Raw genomic sequence first — 24,897 nt, 5'->3', positions numbered from 1 at the left:
AAATCTGCCTCTGCCTCCCAGCATCCATCGGGTATTCATTTGGTCTATTTGCCATGGCCCATTTGCCGCCACCCATTTGCTGCTGCAACCCTTTGCTGCCATGGCCTGTTTGCCGCAGGCCATTCAGCGCAGCCCCATTTGGCATGGCCCATTCAGCGCAGCCCATTTGCTGCCACAGCCTGTTCACCGCCATCACCACGGCCCATTCAAGAACAGCTGATCAGCGCCACAGAAACCACCTTCCCCTACCCACTGCAATTTTCACCGTATAAGATGCACAGACTTTTCCACCCACTTTGGCGGGGGGGGGGGCAGGGCGGAGTGTGACATACTCCAAAAAATATGGTAGTTTATACCTAGAAAATTTCTTTCCATGAACTAACAGTGAACTAGCTGTTGCCCTGCATTTAAGCTATTAGGAAAATATTAATTCAAATGCTTTTATCTTAACTTACATAAAGATAAAGGCTTTATGAACCAAGCTTAATTTTTTACAACTACAAGGATGTGTTTTAATACTTTCTTAGTCATATTGTGGATATAGTTAGCCACTGCCACCTTGAAGAGTTTTGCTATTATTTTTATACTTTGGGGTATAGTCTATAGCCGGGGTCTCCAACCTTGGCTGGGGAATTCTGAGAGTTGAAGTCCACCAGGCTTAAAGTTGCAAAGATTGGAGACCCCTGTTCTATAGCACTAAGACCATTTGGTGGCTCCTGTCCAAGTGTTAACCCTCTCTCATCCTAGTTAACTATCATACCCTTTGTCAATGTGAAATGTATAACTCAGTGGTGGGCTATAGGTAGTACCAGCAACCAGCTCTAATTTACAATGGTTGTAGCATTTTGTGGTTATCTGATTGCAATTTGCTACCTTCCTTGTTGACTTCTGATAAGCAAGTCAATTAGGGAGGTCATTACTGAATAATTCACTTAACAACCATGGTAAAAATGTTTGTAAAATTGATCATGTGATAACTCAATAGCCACTCAATTGCTTAGCAACTGAAATTTTGTTCCCAATTGTTGTAAATTCAGGACTATCTGCTCTAACTGTACATGCAAAATGTCATCTCTTTGTTCTCATATGGAGCTTTTAAAAAATCCATGATGAACTATTGCTTGGCCATATGACTAGTATCAGGCACAATATAAAGCAGTTTGCTAGAACTTCGGCCTGTCCAGAAATTGTATCCATTTCTTAACTTCTATAGGAAGAAAGTCAACCATGGATCTATTTTCAGATGGCCTTGAATCTGAAAATAACAGGCTCATCATAAAATGTAAAAAATAAATAATTCCAGCAATGGGATCTCACACTGTATTTTATTAGAAATGCAGATTGTCCTGACATAGCCTTCTAAATGAAGCCGAAATAGCATTATATCTTTTTGCTGTGACATACCTTGGGCTACTTAGTCTTCTGATATTAAATACAGAGTATTTGTTCTTACTGTCAAAACTAGCAGTCCTGGCAAAATGAATGCTGGCAGACATATTATGTCCATTCAGGGTCTTAATTTCTTAGAAAAGTGAGCTTTCAAAATCTACATTTAAAAAAAAAGTTTTATAACATGCATAATCCTAGTAAATATTCAGAATATTTAAAATTGTTCTGTCTGCAGGGAAATTGGATAAAATCCTGAGATAATAGAAAGCTAGGAGAATTTAAAACAGGACTTGGGCATTTTTAAAATATTAATTAAGCTTGCTATATGTAATGCTGACCACACTGATTAAAAGAATAAATTAAAAGCAAATATCTTTCTTGAAAAGAAACATAATTTACTGAATGTATTCTTAGATGGAAAGCACCATATGATAGATTTTTACTTTTTCATATTGCTGTAGTAATCAGCTGAACTGCTATATTTACTTAATAACTTTGCTCCTTTTTTGTACGACGTATTCAAAACAAACAAAACACTATTCATTATTATATTTTATTATCTAAACAGTAATTAAGGATGGATTCCATAGTAACAAGAATGGGTCTCTATGCGTATCATAGATAGCTTTTTCTTTTATAAAACGTATGTATTTATTTTTATTCGTATCACTCATTTTGTAAGGAACTCAAGGTAACATACAGAGCACTCCTTATTTTTCTCCACAACTGTTCACCTGTGGATTAGGTTAGGCTGACTGGTTCAAAGTCATCCTTCCAGAAGGAATAATCTTGAGGACAAAGGGGAGACCACTACCAAGACAAAAGACAAATAAATGAAATTGGAGCCAGAACAATATTCTGAGAATTGGGATGGATTTTAACTGCCATCTGGAAGGAAATGAAGGATACTGTGGTACCTCATCCATTTCAGTTACAACAACGTAACTACAGAAATTGGGAAAGTGTCTACAGTAACTGAAAAATAATCAACATAATATAATTTCACTGTCATGTCTTGCAGGAACTTTTAAATGTAGGAAGAAAGATAGCTTTGTATCTAGAAAGCTTCTCTGCATATTACAGAACCTTAAAAAATAGCAGGAACACCAGCAAAGTTTTCCTTTTTGAAGAGTTGGGTTGCGGGAACGTATGCAAATAGCTTGTGATTGATTTTTTTTTTAGTTTCCTACGATATTGATAAGTAGATAGAGTGTTTCTTAACTTAATTTTTGTTCCTTGTTCTCAGCTTTTTGATATTGCAGAAATAGGTATGATTTAAAAGCTAGATTGGTTGGTAACTACATTATTAAATTATTATCTGGTTTATAGACTGTATTGGAGATGTTTCCCAAGGTCTTCTGAAAAACTGATAGTGAACACTGGGACCCAATTATCGGACATATTCATTTAAGAAAGGATAGTCATTCCTTCCAAACTGCACAAATTCTTTTGTTTCCAGCCTTGCTCTGGTACAAAGACACATAGCAGTAAGAGCACACACAGTTGCTTTCTATCATTTCAGCCAGAAGCACAAAATGAGAGCAATAATTTATGTATAATTATGACCTTGATGCATTCCAGAGCTTCCTTTCTCTAGAGTAGCTGCTACCACCCAAATAGCAAGCACTGTTAAATTTCAAAAGGAGACAGACTTATCCAGAATGCTTCAAAGAATACTAAACCCTAATCTGCTGCTTCTGTCCTTTCTCCTGCTTAATTATATATCCCACCATTGGAGACATCCTTCTGCATGTTAATGTCTGTGGCCAAAAGACGAATGGAAAGAGATCTCTGAATTGAAAAGAATTGCTTTTTTAATTCCTAAGTAAACATTTCATCAACAGAGACCCCAGTGAAGTTTGTTCGACTCCTATAATAAAAATAGTGATTAGTCTTCACAGTCCCTATGATACTTAATATATTTATTTAGGATAAACTGGATGAGTATGATAAAAATTTCATGTCCCACACATCTAATATCTGAAGGCTACTTAAGGGAGCATTAAATTTCTACTGAATTCTATGCCCATTTGTCAGTATGCTGTTCTGAAATCTTTTATAGAAAAGGTTTCAAAACAGGTCATTATTATATTTTACTATCTAAACAATAATTAAAGATGGATTCCATAGTTACAAGAATAGGTTCCTACACTGTAAATATTCTTCCATTTATAGAATGTGTTTATTTATGTATTTACTTTTATTCATATCACTCCTTTTGTTAGGATCTCAAGGTAACATACAGAGAACTCACTATTATTATTTTTCTTCATCAGTATCAACTTTAGGGTAGGTTAGGTTGACTGGGTCAAAGTCATCCGGTGTAATGGGCAGAAAGAATAACCTTGTGGAGCAAGAGGAAGAGCCACTACCAAGACAATGGCCAAATAAAAGAAATCTGAATCTGGGCCAAAACTGTAATCTGAAAAAGCACCTCAGACAAAACCCTCCCTAATTCTCATGAAAGCAAAGGTGCGGGAAAACACATTCAGAGTTGCAAGATTTTGTTGTTGTAATCTTAGAGTAGTATTACCTTGCATGACTTTGACTTCCTAGTCTGGTCTACTTTGAAAGCCTGCATCCAGTGAATTTCTGAGACTGAGATAAACTTGTCTTTGTCGAAAGTCTTCATCACATACTTAGCACACTTTTCTCATGGGACTTTTACGATAGTTGAAATTTGAATTTTACTATGAACGATGATGAGTTTTTTATATATAAGTAGTTGTACCCTCTGATGTATTTTCTAAATGCTCTCAATATACCAATCACTTCCCATTTTTAGATTTGAGCAGGAAATCCATATCTTTGAGCACAAAAGGATTTATTTTTGGATAAATATGTATAGAGTTTATACATAGAATACCTATTCATATGCTGTTATAAAGTATATGGTTTATACCTCTAAATAAACACCAGGCATAGAATGCTGAAAAGATATATGAATGTATCATTCCTTCAAACATATTTTGGCAATTTTGGCACCCATGAACTCGAAATAGGCTTAATGAATGAAAGGAAAATAGACAAGGAATAGACAGGTGACCAAATCATACTGAGGAATTTCTAGATAACAAATAATCTAAATACAGGCCATAAATCAAGAGCCAAAAATACAATGCTCTATATCCATGATGGTGAACCTATGGCACGTGTGCCAGAGGTGGCAAATGGAGCCCTCTCTGCTGGCACACGTGCCATCGCCTGAGATCAGATCTCTGTGGCATTTCTTTCATGAGCTTCTGTTTCTCTGCAAACGACGAGACAGAAGCTCACAAAAGAAAAAGATCTTTCCTCTTGCCATGCTGCTGGAGTTTGGATGCCCCGCCTCCTGCCGGTCTTTGGGTCTTTGCTGCGCATGCACGCATGTCCACACATGTGCCTGTTTGAACACATGCACATTCGCATATGTGTTGCACGTTTCAGTTTGGGCATGTGCACAGACACCGTTTGGGCACTCAGTGCCTAAAAGGTTCACCATCACTGCTATATATGAATAGGATTGACCTAAATATTTTTGCAAATGAAATTTTAAAAGGGCAAGAAATCTTTCAACTTCTGAGACATTCTTTTGAAGCACAAGTAATTGGCCCATTCAATTTATGCATCATTCTGATTTGCAAGAAGGCTTTTTCTTCCAAAGAAAAATTCATGTGCTTACGTAACTTACTACAGGAAGTTCTCGGCTTAATGATCAGAAGTCTTTATAAATTGGAGCCCTTATGTGGCCAGAAGTTAACTTCCCAGTCTTTTTTGCAGAAGTCATTAAGTGAACACTGCAGATATTAAGCAAGCACTACAATTGTTAAGCGAAGCCACTCATTTGAATGAGTGTGTTTTGATGCAAAAAACTGCAAAAATCATTGGAAATCATGATCAACTGATCCACCCAACACAGAGTCAGGGCATGCCCATTTATGCCAACAAGGGAGCACTTTATGAGCTGTAAAGCACCCATTCTGTGCCTGTCATTACTTTGAATGGTCGTAAAATGTCTGCTCATAAGTTGAGGACTACCTATGGCTAGTCAAGGAAGAAAACAGAATTATAAAATAAATGCTTAATTTAGCATATAAATTAGATATATTGGGTGAAGATTCTCTATACTTTGGCTACTGTCAAAAACATTTTACATTTAGTTGAAGTGTTCCTGCCAATATCCCTGACACAAAGCAGTTTTCCCTTGGAAGCATTTCTCAGTGGTTTCCATAGAGCTGACATGAAAACTAAATCAAGCTTGAGTAGTAACAAAGCTAGTAAGAGGTCAGAAGTATGAATCAAGATGAATATGGTTGATTTCCATATTATGGCATTTTCACAAAAATCATTTGAATAATTTAGTAGTTTTATTCTCATCTTTTCAGTGACAGCTTGAACAAAATATATTTTGTGCTAGTTCAAAAATTCTTTATTACATATCATTATCTTCTATTGTAGAAAAAGTTAGGGATCTACCACATGATTGGCTTTAAATAGCTATGTTTCCAAGGGCAGGTTAACACTTAAAATTAAAAAGTCTGGGCTTCAGAAAAATTCTGGTTGAGATTTGTGTTATTAATACAATGAAAACTAATGAGGTCCAAATCAAATATTTCTATAGTTGACTGGTTTTCCAAGCAATCTCACAAATACTGTAGCTGATTGTATTGCAAGTAGTTTATCTTTCTTAGATTTAGTTTTAAAGACATCTGTTATTTTACAGCAACTATTGTTTCTAAAATTTAATTTGCATACTTGCAATATAACTGTAAGTATCAGGATAAAATTTCTCTCTTGAAATTTTCCCTTGTAACTACGTGAATAGTGACTGACATTTAGAAGAAATCCTTCCCTGAATATATCATGTATCATATATCATGTAAATTCCAAATGTGAGCTTCATTAAAAAGATATCTCATTAAAACATTTTACTTTCCTACTAGTCCTGATGAATAGATTTCTGGAAAACAAGACATGAAACTTCTTAGAGAGTCTTCAACTATCTTTTCTTTCTTTTATTTTCTTTGAACAGTCAGAACTGTGATTACTGTTCAGTTGTTAAACAAATGTGGGGGGGGGAACTGCCAGCTGGCTAAAAATAAACCTATTTGTGATTGTTAAAGCAGTACAATTTTGTATGTATGCTCTATAGATTTTTGAAGGCAACACCAACTATGATACTCCTGAACTTCGCACTTTTGACCCGTTGACAACCAGATTTATCCGTGTTTATCCAGAAAGAGCCACACATGCTGGATTGGGACTAAGGTTGGAACTGCTTGGTTGTGAAATAGAAGGTAATTGCATAATCTCTGATAAATCTGTGTCATTGATTCCTATAGTGCTGATCTATTGATCCTCCATTAACTTTTAATATTTAGTGTGATCTTTATCAAGCTTTCCCTTTCTTCAACTAGAATATTAGACTTTTGTTTGATGCTAGCAGAATTCAACAAATTATGCAATATATGTAAAGTCCTTCTTCTCCTCCTCTTCCTCCTTCTTCAAAATGAAAAATGAAGACATTAGTAAATAAAGGGGTCATTTCAATATGATTAATCAATTTAATTACAATCTCCTATATATTTAAATTAAAGTTTTCTTAAGATCAGAGCCTTTCTTCAGGCACACAATTAATACATTTTATTAGATCTGTGGATTAGAGATATGCAGACTTTCCCTGCAAAACAAAATGAAGTGAAAATTCTAGGAACAAAATTTTCTAAAGCATATGTGAAGTTCAAAGATGGGGCAACTCCCTTCATAAAAAACCCCTTTCCTTGCATAAACCTGAGTAAATCTGATTCACATATTTAATCAATATGAAGAACATTGAGATCAGGGTTGCACGCTTTGATTAAGAAAAATGAGCATTGTTGTTCACCATATCAAGCTTTCAATTTCTAAAGACTCATTTAGAGGCAGCTTGTCCATGTGAGCTATAACTGACTTGATTCAGAAGCTTCACGTACAAATCAGTTTCTCCCATGAAGATCCTGCTCCTGTAATGGTTTCCACGTTCATTTAATTGGCAGTACATCATTTTGATGAGGAACACCAAAAAACCCAAACCAACAAAATCACAAGCAACTAAAATTCTTGCTAAAATGGAGAATGTGGAAAGCTCTGCAGACATACCATGAGATTGTCTTATTGTTTTTATTGTCTAAATCTGTAGATTCTGGTATAACTTCAACTCTGTCCAGATAGTTTGCATTAATTTGTCTTAAAATGACAATATATCAGGAACTGTGACTTTGAATTTGATTTGCGTCATCTGCTACTGGTGGAGTTTTGACCAAGTATGGATTTTGAAATAAAATTACATAGTTGATAGAATCATATATACTAGGAATAAATAAATAAATAAAATAAAATCTTTTCTTCCATGTATGTGAGGAATAAAAGCATTTATTAGAGTTTAATTTCACAAAAGAAATTATCCACCTTGCTCTTCCTATTTCTATCCTTTGCTCTCGTATAACAATTGTCCAAATGGAAATTTGGAGAGATAAAAAAGAAAAATCAGTAAAAAGCATCATTTTAATTATTAAATCTGTTTAAATAATTTTAAATTATTATTTTATTTAAAAGGATTATTCTTTTAAATAATTCTTAGTATTTTCACTTCAAGACTTCCTCAATCCAATACTAGTACTGAGACTGATTCTCACTGTTCCCAGGTAATGTGTATGCATTCTAATACATTTAAAAGCTCTGTGTTTAGATCTATCTTAACTGAATCAAGCTGGGATTTTTTTTCAGTCCCTACTTCAGTCCCAACCACTGCTGATACCAGTCCTGTGGATGAGTGTGATGATGACCAAGCTAACTGCTACAGTGGAACAGGTGATGACTTCCATTTGACAGGTGCAGAAACCATCCACATTTCATTCCAACTCAGTTTTCATTCAAATCATTTTCACAATGCCATACTTGTTTTATCTTTATTGCTTACTAGAAAAATTATGACATATTCATGCATAATCTACAACAAGGTATTGAACTTAATATTCATACTTAAATATACTTGCTCTGATATATCTGTAAATTTGAGCACTTTAATATGCCTGCCTTTTAGTTCTTTTCATTAATAATTTGATTTAAATCTGCTTGATTAGACATGCAACCTGAGTAGATTAATTAACTGAAAATACTTCCTAATTGAGGGATGTGGACAAGTATATGTTGCCTATAGGTATCCTACAGATGAGATATTTTAGCTTTCCTAGAATAGTGTGAGCAAACGTATGCCTCAAATATGCCCAAATTGACCAGTACTATTACTTAGCAGAAAACAGATATGAAACAGGTATAACTAAAATCATGATACATAGTTAATTTGACCTATCTGTGAAACTAGGAAGGTTAGTAAAGATTGCAAGGAAGTGATGTTTAGTTATGAATGAAAGGAATAAAATGTATATTAGAAAATATTATTTGGTGTAATTTTGGGTTGTGGTAGATACCAATGAATATTGATAATGGAAGAATCATGATAGATTTGGGGAGAAATTATGCAATAATCTAAAAATAAGAGCCGGGGGAAAACCATTCTGCTAGGCAACTTGAACAGATTAATAAGAACAAGATAAGAAAATAAAAAATAAACAATCAGGCTATTTGGAGACCAAGAATAAATTAAAATGATGACTATGTGACAAATATCTCTTTAGAAAAAATCTTTGTTTCAAATGCATGGTTTAAACATAAGTCAATGAATCATACAATTTTAGAATTGTGAGCTACCCAGAGTCACTTGGTTGAGGTGGGCAGCTAGAATGAATGAATGAATGCATATGCACCAAGACAAATTCCTTGTGTGTCCAATCACACTTGGCCAATAAAATTCTATTCTATTCTATTCTATTCTATTCTATTCTATTCTATGAATGAATGAAGTAAAGGAACAAACATAGATCTAAAAACAATGAATGGATGAAATATGGATTTAGATATTGAAAGTACAATGTAGTGAAAGACTGTGGATGAGAAGAGAAGTGCTTATAACTGCTGCAAAAATGATGAGAGAAATAAGTTATATAAAGCATGTAGAGAAGAAAACATAGTTGCAAAAATGTTGACAAAGAGCAAGGACTTTTGAAGATGTGGGGGGAAAGTGGAGAAAATTGATAGTACGGAAATAATGCTGGAAGTAAACGAAGAGTCTGAGCCAAGTAGGCCTAACAGTGATCAGATTTAAAATTAATTATGGAATAATAAATAGTAATTAGTCAAAGATGAAATGAATGATAAAATGTTAACATCCAACAACAAAACAAGAATAAGATATTCATAGGCAAAATAGGATGAGTTTTTTAAGCTATACCCATTCATTGTACTCAGAGATGTTTTGAAGACTCTAGAAAAAGAACAGATGATGACACCATAACTCAATAAATGTTAACATGTAATGCCTGTATGAAAAGTGCAGCTTCATTGTATATTGCAGTGAGGAATATGTTGTCTGAAAATTAATGTATCAAAGAACAAGGTTGATGTTTTTGACAGGGAAATCAAGTGAACAATTCCAAGTTTTACATAAATAGCTTAAGAAATTACAGAAATATTCTACTATGTAGCAGGTAAAGATGAAAAATGAAAATGAAAAGGCAAACATGAAAAAAAATGTATGCATATGTGGGTAATTTTGTGCCATTTTATTTTGCTGAAGTTGATTAAAACAAGAACAATGATTAGTATTAAATTGTAAAATTTAACCAATTGCAGTACAACTTTAGCCCTAATGAAAATCCTGGGATTTATTGTTTAAAACACAATGTGTAAATAAGAAAAGAGAAAGAGATATTCCCCCCCCCCAACAACCTTTTAATACAGAAGTATGCTAATCACTTGTAATTTAACTGTTTTAGCTGGATTGCTAAGTAGGCTAATGCAATCTTGGCTGAAATCCAGTTTATTTATAACCTGAGGTAGTTTTCTTCCAAATTCCATTTAGCAAAGACATTACAATTGGAGCAGAGAAAGGGGAGGGGGTCCTACTTTTTCCTTTTCATTAATATTTAGCCTAAACTGGAACTCAGTAGTAGTCTGTTCTTCCTACTTCAGAGATGCATTTAAGTCTGTACTGCACATCTAAGCATTAGCAAATTAAAAGAAGCTGCAAAAATCAGAGAGCTAAAATGGTGTCTGTTTCTTATATAAGCTACACTTTGGTTAGCTGATGAAGTGGTTGGGAATTTTCTTATCTCATAAAACTTTGCATCTGATTTGTTAGTTAGGATTTGTCTGCTAATCAAAGTGATATCCCTACCAATGAGTGACTTCATTTTCATCCTGATGAGTTATTGTCCAATTATAATTAATAAAGTAATATATAGCTGGACAGGTTAATACTTATTCTTTCTTACATGGTAGTGCAGCTCCCAACATCACTAAATGCTTATCTTCTCTTATAATGTGTGATTCATTGAGGGCATAGATAGCCCAAATGAAATTCATTCTTATTAGGCATCACATAGCGATAATTCTTGGTTTCCCTCCATCCCACCCAAAATTTTATGGAAACAATTAAAGTTTATTAAGTAGTTTGAACTACTTTTTTAAAGACATCACAGTTAAGCAAGCTCTCAACATTCTCAGTTCCAAGACATGGATATTATGGTATTTTCCATGGAAACATTCCATAAGACAATATACTACATGAAAAAATTGTGTCTATCACTTTAACAGTTTCTCTTCAACACCAAGACAAAGGAATGGGATTAGATATTACACAGGTGTCAAACTCAATCACATCACGGGCCAGATCGTGACATATCGTGACTTTTTTTGCCTTTGCAGAACCATGGTTGGCATGGCCTGCGTGTGATGCATCCAGCCCGCAGGTCGCCAGTTTGACAGCCTGAATCATTAGAGAGACCTCTTTATAGGATCAATCAAAATCAAACTCACAGTGTTTCAAACTTTTCTTGTGCCAATCATTCTTGTTTAGTTTTCTTACATCATTATTAGCAGATTGTGCTAATGGAGGAATAATGATAGAATTTAGCTAACAATTTTAAATTCAATTTTGGGGGGGGATGAAAAAATGTTGTGTTATATTCAGGATAGCGTGTTTTTCAAATAAAGAGTCTCCTGGGGGGAAAAATATATAAACCTTGATGATTCAATTTACAAATAAGATGATTAATGGGTGGATTTTGACTTTTCTGTGTGTGTGTGTGTGTGTGTGTGTGTGTGTGTGTGTGTGTGTGCGTGTGCATGCAATTTTTTTTTCAGGGAGTACCACAGCTACGATTACAGAAAAACCAGTCCCAACTGATACTACAGTTCAGCCAGGTAGGCTATAACATTAATTGTCTCTGGATAAAATACACTACATTTCTGAATTGTGAGTTGTGTCAACAACAATTTAAATGAATTGCAGGATCTTCCAACTTGCCTTCGTTCAAAGTGTTTGAAGGATAATGGAATATCTGAATTCTAAGCTCAATTCATGAAACGCTTTCCTTCTTTTATCCAAATGTGTATACAGTAAAAGAATGAAGGTTGATGTATGCCAAGTTGTGACAATACTATGAAAATATTCAGCAGCTGAATTGCAAAGCTGGGAGAAAGATGATATCTTGTCTATGATACATTATGTGTTTGCAAACCAAAGGGAGAAAGGCCATCGCGAACAGAAATAAAGTTCAGGCTATTTATATCTTCCACTGTTTTGGAAAAATTTGGCCAGGTTTTTTTTTTCCCCTCCAATTATACAGCTGGCAGTTTTACAATATTCTTTCCTAGGTAGACTTCTTTGAAAGATTTTATGCAAATTGCTTAAACTTGAGCAGAGATTAAAAAAAAGTTATTACTGGCAGCTGGTCCTTTCTCCTCAATCAATACAATAGCTAATAGTGGTTGAAAAAGCTCTTAATTTGCAGTTTCATTGGGCTATTTTATTATCCTGCATGGAGAGAGAAGCGACAGAAAGTCCCCCCCCCCCAAATTCTCTAAGTCTGATCAGCAGTTTTAAATGCTTTGTGTTAATAATTGTAAAAAGGGGGAAAGGTCACTCCTCCCGTTACTCCCATTTCCTTTATTAAATGACAATCAGGCACAGCCTCAAAAGTAATTTCACAGGCTATGTGTCTTTGTGTGTGTTTCCGCCTTACTGAGGCTTTGCTATAAGCAAAAATTTTAAAAAAATGAATGTATCAATAATGAAAAAGCTTCCATAAAAGACAACAGTGTGACAAAAAGCAATCAGAGTAAAGTAATTAATTCCAAGATTTTGTCTCTTAACCTCTGAATTTCCTTGTCATAAAATGCTTTCCGTGCTTTAAATTAATTTTTCTTCCTCCAAGTTTATTCAGTCAGCATATACTATTGTGAGCAGCATCCTGTTTTTTTCTATCTTCATAGTGTTAAAAAAAAAGAAGCTTTGTTGAAACATTACTTCGAGGGCTATTTTTTTTCTTGACAATAATCAGTGTTTCAGTGTTGTTTGATTTCTTTGTAGCTTGAAGGCTTGCCTGTAGAGATTCTCAGTCTTCCAGGTCATGGTTGTCTCAAAGGTTCTTTTTCAAAACGCAACTAGACTTCGTTTTTCTCTGAAAATGTTTCGCTTCTTATCCAAAAAGCTTCTTCAGTTCTTCAAATCTTCTTCAGAAGTCCTGAAGAAGCTTCTTGGATAAGAAGCGAAACGTCTTCAGAGAAAAACAAACAAAGTCCAGTCGTCTTTTGAAAAAAAATCTTTGGGACATCTTCAAGGCTTATTTACTGAAACTTATGATAAGGTATTACTATTGGTTCTTATTGTTATTGGTTTCTCATTTGAATATATGTGTTTTATTCACATTTCTTAAGCAAAGAAAGATATATGTTTCTTTAGAAATGACCCCACTTTTATGCGATTGCTGAGCAGTTTTAGGAAAATAGAAGTAGGGCTGTAAAGCTAATCTTAAATGTAAAGATAATGTCGTGTCCCACTCCTCCTCTGACGGCCGGGTCGGGGAAGTCCGTATCAAGCGTGCCTCTGCAGCTCTGCCAAAGTCCTATCAGAGTCCTCAGGGCAGGCAGGAATCCAAGGTGTGACTTCAGCAATCCAGATTAGACTTTGCCTGACTCAGAGAATGCCAGAAAGCAGATCCTTTATATAGGCCATGGGGTGTGACTCCATGACTCAGCACTTATCCAGGCCTGCCCCTCCCTTCTTTTTGCTGATGTCGCCTCTCAATTCTCCGGAAGCGAGGATCTCTCCAGCCTCCAGCTGTTGGTAATATTAGCTCATGACTGGCTTCACATTCTTCAGGCTCACATGCTGTGGGGGAGGGGTTTAGTTGCTCGGTTTGTCTGGGCATGGTGCCAGGACTGGGGGCTGGAGGCACGTCAGGCCATTTGTCTTGCTCGGCCTGTCCGGGCATGGTGCCAGGGCTGGGGGCTGGAGGCATGCCAGGACATTCTTTAGCACTATCAGTGTCTGCAGGAGATAAGAGGGGCCCGGCTGCGGCGGGTGGAGCGAGTGAGGCACAACAGATAAAGGTTCCCCTTGCACATATGTGCTAGTTGTTCCTGACTCTAGGGCACAGTGCTCATCTCCGTTTCAAAGCCGAAGAGCCAGCACTGTCCGAAGATGTCTCCATGGTCGTGTGGCTGGCATGACTAAATGCCAAAGGCACACAGAACACTGTTACCTTCCCACCAAAGGTGATCCCTAATTTTGTACTTACATTTTTTACATGCTTTCGGAACTGCTAGGTTGGCAGAAGCTGGGATAAGTAATGGGAACTCATCCCGTTACACGGCACTAGGGATTCAAACCGCTGAACTGCCGACCTTTCGATCAACAAACTCAGCATCTTAGCCACTGAGTCCCTCCTTAAAACTAATCTTACTCTACATCTAATAACAACACATGTAAAAAAAAAAAACCCAGGCAGATCATATGACTGTCAAAACTTAGTTTGTTGCATCCATTGTCAGCCATTCAATCATGTCTGATTCTTGGTCTTTCTATGGATCAGCATTCTCCATGCCTTCTTGTCTTGCAGTACCTCCTTCAGATATGCCATATTATCCCATTGTCATCCTTTATAGTGTCCAGTCAAAGTCTACTAGGGGAGGCCCTTCTACTTTTTCCACTTGATTTTTTAAGTGAATGAGCGCACATGACATGGCCAAAATATGACAGCCTTTATTTAGCAATCTTGGCTTTGAGTGATATTTTTAGTAAATCTTGTCTAGGACTTCTTTATTTATGATTTTTGCAGTCCATGGGGTGCGTAATAGTCATCTCTAGCATCACCATTTGAATAATAGTCATCTAGCATCACCATCCACCTTTCTCCTATCTGCCTTTTTCAGAGTTCGGGTTTTACAACCATAAGTGGCATTTGGAAAAATTATTGCATTAACTAATCTGCATTTGGTTGGGATGGTGCTATCTTTACTCTTCCAGATGTTATTTATCCTGGACATTGCATTTCTTCAAAGGACCATATGCCTTCAGATCTCAGGACTGTAGTCACCACATTGGTTGATTTTAGAGCCCAGAAAGATGAATTTTTATGGTCTCATTGTCAAGTTGCACTATGAGCTGTGTGTTCTCATCAACCATCATTATCTTCTCTTTTTTTTCCTTTTTCCTTTTTCTTTTTTCTTTTTTTTTTCTTTTTTGTTGACATTAAGGTGCAATCCAAATTTTTCACTTTCATCTTTGACTCTCAGGATTAGCCCCTCCACATCTCCCTTGTTTTCCTCAAGCACTGCATTCCTGCAATTTTCCCTGCATTACTAGAATGGAAAGTATAAATCCTAAAAGACTTTTAAAATAAAGTGGGAAAATATCCAAATCACTCCTCTACCCCCATCTTAAAAACCCAAGAAATCAAAAAATCATGACTTCACCGATATTATAATGTTAACTTTTTCATTGTAGCTCATAGTCAGTCACAAAATGCAATTCACAGCTATAAGGTTGCCCGCTTCTATTACAGAAAAATATGTCTGTGTCCTTCTTTGTAATTATAGGTTATGATAAAAGTATCAGGTTGGTATCTCTATCAAAGCTCCACCTGTACTTTTATGTGTATTACATTTTTAAAAAGCATAAAAACCAGATAGCACCGTCATGATGTTCCTCTTAAATTTTTTGACCAAAGTTTTGCAGACTCCTTGTTTGTAGATAAGTTATTCTCTGGAGTCTTGTCCAACACCAACGTTCAGAAGCATTGATACCTTTTCAACTCTTTTCAATTTAATATCTAATGTATTTAGAATTTAGTATCACAGGGAATACCATGGCTTCCATAATTTTGATATTTGTAGGCTTAGACACATCGTGTCTCAAGTACTAGTCAAGGGCATAATCTTTATGTTTGTTCCTTTTAGTTGATCTAAAAAAGAGTATTTACCACTCCAATATCTTTATTATCAGTTCTAAAGCTGGATGCTCTGCTTGTTGTAAAAAGTTTAATCTTTTTTTATATTTAATTTTGATCCTATTTTCAATGCAATGAGTTTTTTCCAGAACCTCTGTATTTTTGACTGTCAGAATAGCATAATCAGCAGAGTGCATGTTATGAATATTTTTTCTCCAACTTTAAAATCACATTCATCTTCTTACAATCCATCTTCCTTTAATATATATTCAACATATAGGTTGAATAAATATTGCTTTACTTTTTTGGCAACCTGGAGCCATTTTGTCTTGCCATGTGCTATCTGTACGATGGCTTTCTGACAGGTTGCAGATGAGCATCTTGTATGTTCTGGAATTCCCTTTTTTCATAAACTCATTCCACAGCTTGACAAAATAGACTCAATAGAACATCTTTCTGCAATCAATGAAGCACATTAAACTCATTTTTTATTATTATTTGGCTTTCTCTGTTCTCCAGCAATAATATCATCTGTCATCTGCATTGGATGATCCTAAGTATTATTTTGCAAGGAAAATTAAGGGTATTATACAATAGTTTGCACATTTTCTTAAACCTCATTTTGGAGGGTACTGTAAGCTTGCATTTTTGGAGAAGGGAATTAAATTCATTCAACGGCTTTGCATTTAGAAAGCTTGGAACATTACATTTCAAACCAGTATTTCTCTGTTTTGGCAATTTGTCTGGGCTTCCCTGTGTTGGCTAGGAATTCTGGGAGTTGAAGTATGCACATTCTCAAGTTGCCAAAATTGAGAAACACAACTTTTGGCTATTGGAGTCCTGTTGGATTGAAATGCTGTATGAATTTACTTGATTAATTAATTACAGAAAAGTAAACTTGACATATGTCATTATGATGCTTTGGCTTCTCTGTCTTACTGTCTCAGAATTCTTAGTCAGTTTAACAGAATATGGCTACCAAATCTGAACTGCAAAAATGTGTACAACCAACGGATTGCAAAAGAGTTATTTTTTCCTACCTCTCTTTGCTGCCATCTAGGTTTATCTAGATTTTTCCAATTCACATCTTACAGTCTCACACTCTTTAACCTTAATGTACATTAGACTAATCAATGTTTTCCATACTACTAAAAGCATTTCAAAAGTAGAGTTTGCAACAGCACCGAAGCATGATCCATCCTTTTCTATGACTTTCCAGCAATTAAAATGCCTATTAAAAATGAAATATGTCATAGAGGTGACTATTTTGAATTATGTCTATTCATAGTTAGACTTACTTGGTGCTTGGTAGCTTGATGGTTCCATTGTTTCACCATTACTTCAAAACTGGCTATATTAGCTGCATCATATTCCTTTACTTGCAGCAAAGCTGTCAAAACATATCAAAACTGGGTGGGCCAAGAAAGATGAACGACATTGCAAAGGGCTTGGCTGGCTGGCTGCTCATGTGGAGCATTAATTGTTCCAGCTGTGAACAAAATGTGGCCAAGAAATGCAGCTGCTGGCTACTCTCATAGGCCAGATTTGTTTTAATTACACAATAGCATGTACGTCTGTGCTTTCAAAGGGTCTTATAGAGATTTGGATGGTGAGATTTTGTCCTCAACTTTAATTTAAACAGCTTGTTAGGCATCTATCGTTCTGCTGCATTTGCTGCTTATCTGGAAAGCTGCAAATATACAAACTGGGTGGTTTGTGGGGGTTTTGTTGTGGGTTTTTATTTTTCTTCATGTAATCAGGAAGCAAGATCGGGGCTGTATGAGAGTATCCCAGTTGTATTGGCTCAGGCATCAGAAATGATGAATGAGAGAATATATGTCTGAGATTGCTTGGGAATGCTTTATACAGAGTAAAATAATTTGGAAGATTGCAACATGGCAAGTTTCTGCTAACCCAAACTGGTATTTACTGACAATTGGTCTTTGTGATACTCTAAGAGAGAGTGGAAGGCAGACTATGTCAGCCTCTCAGAAACAGCAGGAATCTTGTATAATGCTGTGTATAGCTAACATTGGCACGTGCATCATAACATGCATTCCACTGCAGAACTTGAAATAAAATGCACATTTGTTTTAAAATGTTTAGTTGGGTATATCAGACATCAGTTGCTTTCAAGTGTTTCTGCTATAATCTATACTAAAATTAACAATTACATCAATATACAGTTAGATATGAGCCACGATGGCGCATTGGTTAGAGTGCAGTACTGCAGGCTACTCCTGCTGACTGCCGGCTGACTGCAATTTGGCAGTTTGATTCTCACTGGCTCAAGGTTGACTCAGCCTTCCAGACTTCCCAGGTTAGTAAAATGAGAACCCAGATTGTTGGGGGCAATATGCTGACCCTATAAATCACTTAGAAAGGGCTGTAAAGCACTGGCAAGCAGTATAGAAATGCTATTATTATTGCTATACATCAATACAATATATGCAACCATTTGTAATAACTATGACAGTGGGGAAAAAATGACTTATGTCCTGTCCTCAGCACTATCACAGCATCTCCATGGTTGTGTGATCAAAATTCAGGTCCTTGGCAATCTGCATGTATTTATGATAGTTGCAGCATTCTGGATCAGTGATCACCATTTGCAATCTTCCCAACTGGCTTTTGAGAACTTGTCAATGGGAGAAGCCAGAATCACTTAATGGCCACATGATTCACTTAGCAGTTCTAGTGATTCACTGAACAAGCATGGCAAAAAAAAGAAAGTCATAAAATTGGGCACCTTTTATTTAACAACTGCTTTGCTCAGCAATAGAATTCTGGTTACAATTGTGGTCATATGTCAAGGGCTACTTGAATATGAGCAAATGATATTCTTTTACTTAGGGAAAGAATTATGCCCAAATGTAAGCAATGGATACAGGCTTTCTAAATTCATATAGAAGCTATATACTGGTGCAGGCTTGAAGTATACTTAGCAATTCAGTATTACAACTTTCAATAAATAGTCAGCTCTTCTCTTTTTTTCATTCTACTTCTCTGTGTCCTCTAGTTTTAAAAAGTTTAAAATACTCTTAAAATGTTCTCATGTAACTGATACAGCTGTGCCAACCACAGTTGATAGCACAGTATGACAGAAATGCTATCAGTATGCTATGTATTCCTGTTAAAAAGCACTGAATGCCTGAAGCTAAAATATAATCCAATATAACAGCAACATAATATATCAAACATGAGCTCTTCAGTTCTCCCATGATATATATAGGAGTTGCTTTTCCTTTTTTTAAAATTAGGGATATTTTTTTAAAAAATGAATTGAGTTAGCTGAGTCTTCAGGCCTTGACAGGCCTCATTATTTGGAAAGGAACAGTAGAATTAATTCATTTGGGAGTTATCCAAGGTTATGGGTGGACACTTTCTTGTAGTTCATCATCATAATAAAAGAATTTGGCATATTTTGAAACTACGGATTAAAGCAATCTTCCCATTATGTTGAATGACTTTATTTTTAAATTCAAATTCCAAGTTCCCCTGAAAAATAATAAACAGTTACATATAAGACGATTTGGCAAACTGGGAGAAGCTGAAAGCAAAACATGATCTCACCCTGGCCAAAAGAAGTTGCATAACACCACACTTTTCATGCTGTATAAGGAACTTTATAATCTGCTTGGTTGGCTGTCAGCCATATTGTCTTTTCTTCTTATCCAAAACTATTCGTATAACTGCTGCCATCTTGTGGGCCAATTGAGGAGCACATATAAATATATAATTATATATACTTTGCTCACATAAGAACAAAGCCAAAAAAACTCCAGCCTGAAAATGATGAGTGAGATCTCATCCAAACGTTGACTAAATACTTTCAATCTTACACAGGAAAAGACCCGAACGTACCAAAATCTGCATATATATCCATATGTATATAGATTATCTATCTATATCTATCTACCTATCTATTTACCCATCTATCTATATATAGGTATGTATGTATGTATGTATATAAAAACTTGGTATATATTGAGCAGGATTGGCAATATATTTATACTTCGTGAAAAGCAGAATAGATAAGTAGTCAACTGATTTGACATTCCCAAGTGGGAAGGACTATATTCATTTGGAACTATTTTATGATTCTTTTCAGTTTTATTGTGAATAATGCAAAGAAACCCGCGCGGTGTACCTCTAGCGGCTCTTTAACTAGGCCTACTGATAAGTAACTTGTGCAAAGTGCAGGAAAGGATATATCCTTTTGGAAGTAATTCAGTGTGTAAAACTAGCATCGGCATTTGGATGTGTATCTGAATCCAGATCCAGATTCCAGATATGAACCCCGTTACCTGATTCTGCAGTTCATCAACCTGTTTCATACATGAGTGGAGATGCAATGGGGAGATGCAGAAAGTCTAATGAAACCAAAACATAACAAATCATTCTTTTAATACAGAGAATAGCCTTTCTGGAATGCTGTGAAATCCTTGAAGTAGAAGCTCAGGAAGCAGATGGGGGAAACAGATTATTTAAATGTAGAACAGGAATTCATATATTGTGGAGAGCTTTCTTTGGTTGCCAGACAGGTTCTGAACTCCATCAGGAAATTCTCTTAATATAGTTTCCATATGTGGGATATCCCTTTATATCAAAAGCAGACGTGCAGGGAAAACTTTGATATATATTTGAGAGTCTCCATTTGTACAATAAGATACAGGAATGAATTGGAGGATGTGATAGAGTTTTAAACCTTACTTAAAATAAAATATTACATTCAAGATGCATCAAGTGCATGGATTTGCTTTACAATGGATTTTCTGCTTATCTAGTCTAGAATTGTCTGCAGACTGATAGAAGCTCTTTGGGAATTTATCAAAGCAGATTCTTTATTATGCTTTGCTACCAGATATTTTTAAATGAAGATACCCAAGCATGCAGATTGCCAGAGTTGGCAGAACATGGTACTGTGGTTGGTGATATTGGCAGAATCATTGATAGCTTAGTTCTGAAACAGAAACAAAGAAAAATATAGTGTATATTCACTTATATAGATGTACATAACCAATTGGGTGCACAAATGGATGTAATACATAACCAGTTTCATAAGATCCATGAGTTACATCTCTGATGAAATGAGCAAAACGTAGAAGCCATAGCATATTTATAATAAAATTACAAGTGGAAAAAAAAATGTTTACTAGCAGACCCAGTTTACATAGGAAAAATGGATGATAGTGGGCTGTTCCTTATGGTTAGGTTAGTATCATATACCAGTTCTTTTTTAAAATAACTTTTATCAGAAGATAAAAATACAGGAAAAAATGATATTAGAAAACTAAGAAAAAGAAAAAGTTCAGAAAGAGAAAAAATGTTACTTCTGACTTTTTTTCAGTGTAATAAAATATAAACACAATACAATCTCAAACTTTTGCTTTACAGATCACCTCAAACTACTGCTATAGTAACAAAACCATCTTAATTATCAAAACCTAAAATCTAGGTTTCACTTTTTTCCATTTCAAGCAAAAATCAATTTTCAGGTAGAAACAAAACTAGATAAATTCTTTTCTTTAATTAAAACAGTCAGTTTCCCCATCTCTGCTAACGCCATCACTTTTACCATATAGTCTTCGATTGTGAGAATTAGTGTTCTTTACATCTTTACACAAATAAGATTCTTGCTGATGTCAATATATATAACAAAGTTCCAAATTTTCTTTCCAGTTTTTTGTCCATCAATCTTCAAAAGAAAACTTCTGGTTTCAATTTTATATTTATTGTAAGAATCTTCTGAATTAAAGTAAAAACCTGGTCTCAGTATTGGTACCATCCACCAGTTTTTGAGCAGGCAGAAAAATATGTAAGATTAAAATTTACTGTCCCATTTATGATTTCTATTCAGGCCCAATGAAAGCAAAGGTTCTATATTTTATGTGGCTGCGCTCAGGCAGGATCTGCTTCATACTATGGTTAGATGCAAGTGGGGAAAAGCCTTAAATGTTCCAGTTCATCCAAACTATAGTTTATTACCATATCAATGGAAGGGGTCTTTGTAGTCTTTTACCCAGCTCTGCCTCTTGAGCAATGCAACACTGACCATTCCTCTGGCTAATATGGAAGAGTTTCAGCTCTAGCAGTTTCCCCGGCACTGATGCCTTCATATCCCTGGTATAACAGGCAATTGATGAACCATGAAGACTTAGATAAGTTCAGACTTAATGATCTCATGGGACAGGTTCTGTAGATCACTATTTCTCAACCTTGGCATTTTAAGATATGTGAACTTAATGCTGGTTGGAGGATTCAAGAAATCCACCCATTGTATAGATGTATAAGTATAATAAGTATAGATGTATAAAACTATATCTTTAGATGATCATATGCATGACTCCATTTATTTCAACATGGGACAAACCAGTTTGACAGTGCTTGAAGGCCTTCTTAAGTTGACTGAGACCTTAAGCTTACTGTTATGCCATGGTGGCTTTGTTGTTATAAAGCTGTCTTTCCCATGTTATACAATGATTCAGACCAATGCTATATGGGAATGCTAAAAAATGGTAGAAAACCCATTGATTCCTTTCCCACTCCAGCACAGTGCTGTTGCTATTTTATGTGGATCACTGCATGTAAGTCAATGCAGTAGCTATCAAACGAACTATTGACAATTTGTTAGAATTATCTTTAGTTACATTTTTGAAAAGAAGTTAAAGTACAGTAATGGTTTCACAAATTACATCTTGTTTTCTTTCAGCCATCCATTATTCCATTACTGAAGAACTTCCAGCATATGGTTTCAACTGTGGATTTGGCTACAGTTCTCAAAAGACAATTTGTCGCTGGGAACATGATGCCCAGCTGGACTTGAGATGGGCAGTACTCACCAGCAAAACAGGGCCCATTCAGGACCACACAGGTAAAGTAGGATTAACAACTGATCCAGTGACAAGTGGGGGGAAATAAATATTGTGTTTAAAATAAAAGATCTGCCGGGACTAATATTTACAGATAGTCCTTGACTTACAACCAGTTGCTTAGTGACCGTCTGAACTTACAACAAATCCAAAAAAAGGACTTAAAATTCAGGTACAAAGTTCCATTGATCGCCCTCCTCCATCAGGCACATGATTGCACTTCAAGCATGCAGCAACACAATCATTTGCAGCATCCCACAGTCACATAACCACCCTTCATGACGGTTTTTTGCAAAACCAAACCATAGCAAACAATGGGTTCACTTAAACAGCTGATGCTACTGTCATAAGACTGCTGTATTCACTTAACAACTTCTGCAACAAGGTTGTAAAATCGGGTGAGTCATATGATGGACTAGTTTGATAACTGTTACGACTTATGACAGGCCCCATTACAGTTGTACCTTATACCTTGTATATGTATGTCAATTCTGCTTTGCCTTGATGAAAACTATGGTGTCATTTCAAATCCTATCCTAAAATTAATAGATTTAATAACTGTGCATAGTTAATCTGGTGCTTTTAAGTGTATGTGCATTTTCTTAAACTTGCAAGATCACTTAACTTCAGCTACTTCTAAAGATGTTTTTAGAAGCTTTGTTATCAGGTGGAAACCCTCATATAGTGAGATTTTAGGCCTTCTAAATTTCTGTTCTTCTGAGGGCAGGAACCTTTAGAACAAAGGGTGACATTGTGACCCATGTTTCAATTATTCATTCTCTTTTTTCATTTATGTAGATAATCAGAAGTACTAGCAATGAACCTTCCTTTCCCATTTCCATTTTCTACCCCCATCCCCATTTTACTTAATAAGAATGACAAGGAAATTGGGCTCCTTAAATTTAGAGACAGTTCAATTGAATCTTGAGACAAGTCGGTTTAGTTTTTAAGGGATAGGGAAAAAAACTTTAAATACTTTGACTATGAATGACACTGTACAAATAAACGGCATCAAATTAAGCAAAAGGCAGTTAGCTGAAATGAAGGCTGTAATAATGAGAAAAATTGATGCAAAGTAAAATGAAATGACTCAGTGAGAACTGACATTGAAGGGAGGTTAAAAGCCACGTTAGCCAAGGACTGACAGAATCTAAAAGGCATGCATACGTTCAGCTGTAATTAAGACAAAAAAGGCAGAGTTCTTGACCCAGAATTGCAATAATATTCTTGAAATGAAAAATATTTGAACTTTGCCATGAGTGTCTAGAGACAAGCGCGACTTGTCCTTTCACTGAAGGGTTGGGGAGGGGGAAATTATATCTCTTAAATGAGATTTTGTTAGGAAAAGATATTTGATGCTTTCCACATTTCTAAACTATAACCTGAAAATGCACAAGGAGTTATACACACACACACACACACACACACACACACACACACACACACACACACACAATATACCTGATATCCTTTTTTTTTTGCTTAACTATCTTCAGCTTTATGGTGCCGCTACGTAAAAGAACAAGTCAATTGCTATTTCTGCACCTTTTTACATAGAATAGCCATTTGACATGTTCTCTCTTGAAAAATGGTTTGACTATATATGGAAATGAGTACATGAATTGGTTGATTATCGATGAGCTGCGAAGACTCATTCCCAAAACTGCAGGCTGGAATGCAGAGAGACAACAGCGTGGTGGAAAATCTACCCTCACATACAGCAGCTAAATCCCATCAAATATAACTGATCCGGAATATACACAAACACCAGTTAAAGTATTTCTTTAAGGCCTGGAAATATACCAGGTAGCCATGATCCCTCCTGCCTATTCCTTCCCTATCCCAACCATTGGTTCTTTTGATTTGGGGCTGGTGAAGATCTGGTGGCTCAGATGGTTAGGATGCTGGGTCAGCAATCAGCAAGCCGGCATCTGAGATCCATGTCTTGCTATGTGGTGGGGTGAGCTCCTGTCATTCGCTCCAGCTCCTGCCGAACAAGCAGTTTGAAAGCATGCAATTTCAAGTGCCTCTTTGATGGGCAGATTAACAGGGACATGGAAGGAGCTGCTAATCGGGCATCCCCTGGGCAACAGTGATGTCTCTGGTTAACCCTTTCAATCCAGAAGTGCCTGGGTGCTCCTGATCCAAACACAAGTACAAAGAGAAATTCTTTGTTTTACCCAGCAAAATGGAAGGAGGATGTTGATGAAGATGGGGTTTCTGTACTTCCACATATGCCTTGGGTGATCTAAAGACATGAATTGGTGTTCTGCTAGCAACATTAACAATAACTTTCATGGTTTCCCTTCCTTTAATGTACAGAAGAA

General features: G+C 35.9%; 1 protein-coding gene across 1 annotated transcript in view; it reads left to right on the top strand.

The window, feature by feature from the left end:
* NRP1 (neuropilin 1) overlaps positions 1 to 24,897 on the top strand; it is a 172,506-nt gene that overhangs the window by 134,122 nt on the left and 13,487 nt on the right. The window contains 4 exon segments of the mRNA XM_058181143.1: positions 6,521 to 6,665; positions 8,134 to 8,217; positions 11,611 to 11,670; positions 22,411 to 22,572. Of these exon segments, the coding sequence (XP_058037126.1) occupies positions 6,521 to 6,665; positions 8,134 to 8,217; positions 11,611 to 11,670; positions 22,411 to 22,572 (451 nt within the window).

The sequence above is a fragment of the Ahaetulla prasina genome, chromosome 4 (genome assembly GCF_028640845.1).
Source record: "Ahaetulla prasina isolate Xishuangbanna chromosome 4, ASM2864084v1, whole genome shotgun sequence".
Taxonomy (NCBI): domain Eukaryota; kingdom Metazoa; phylum Chordata; class Lepidosauria; order Squamata; family Colubridae; genus Ahaetulla; species Ahaetulla prasina.
Note: the sequence above shows the minus strand (reverse complement) of the source record. Positions and strands in the feature narration are given on the sequence as shown.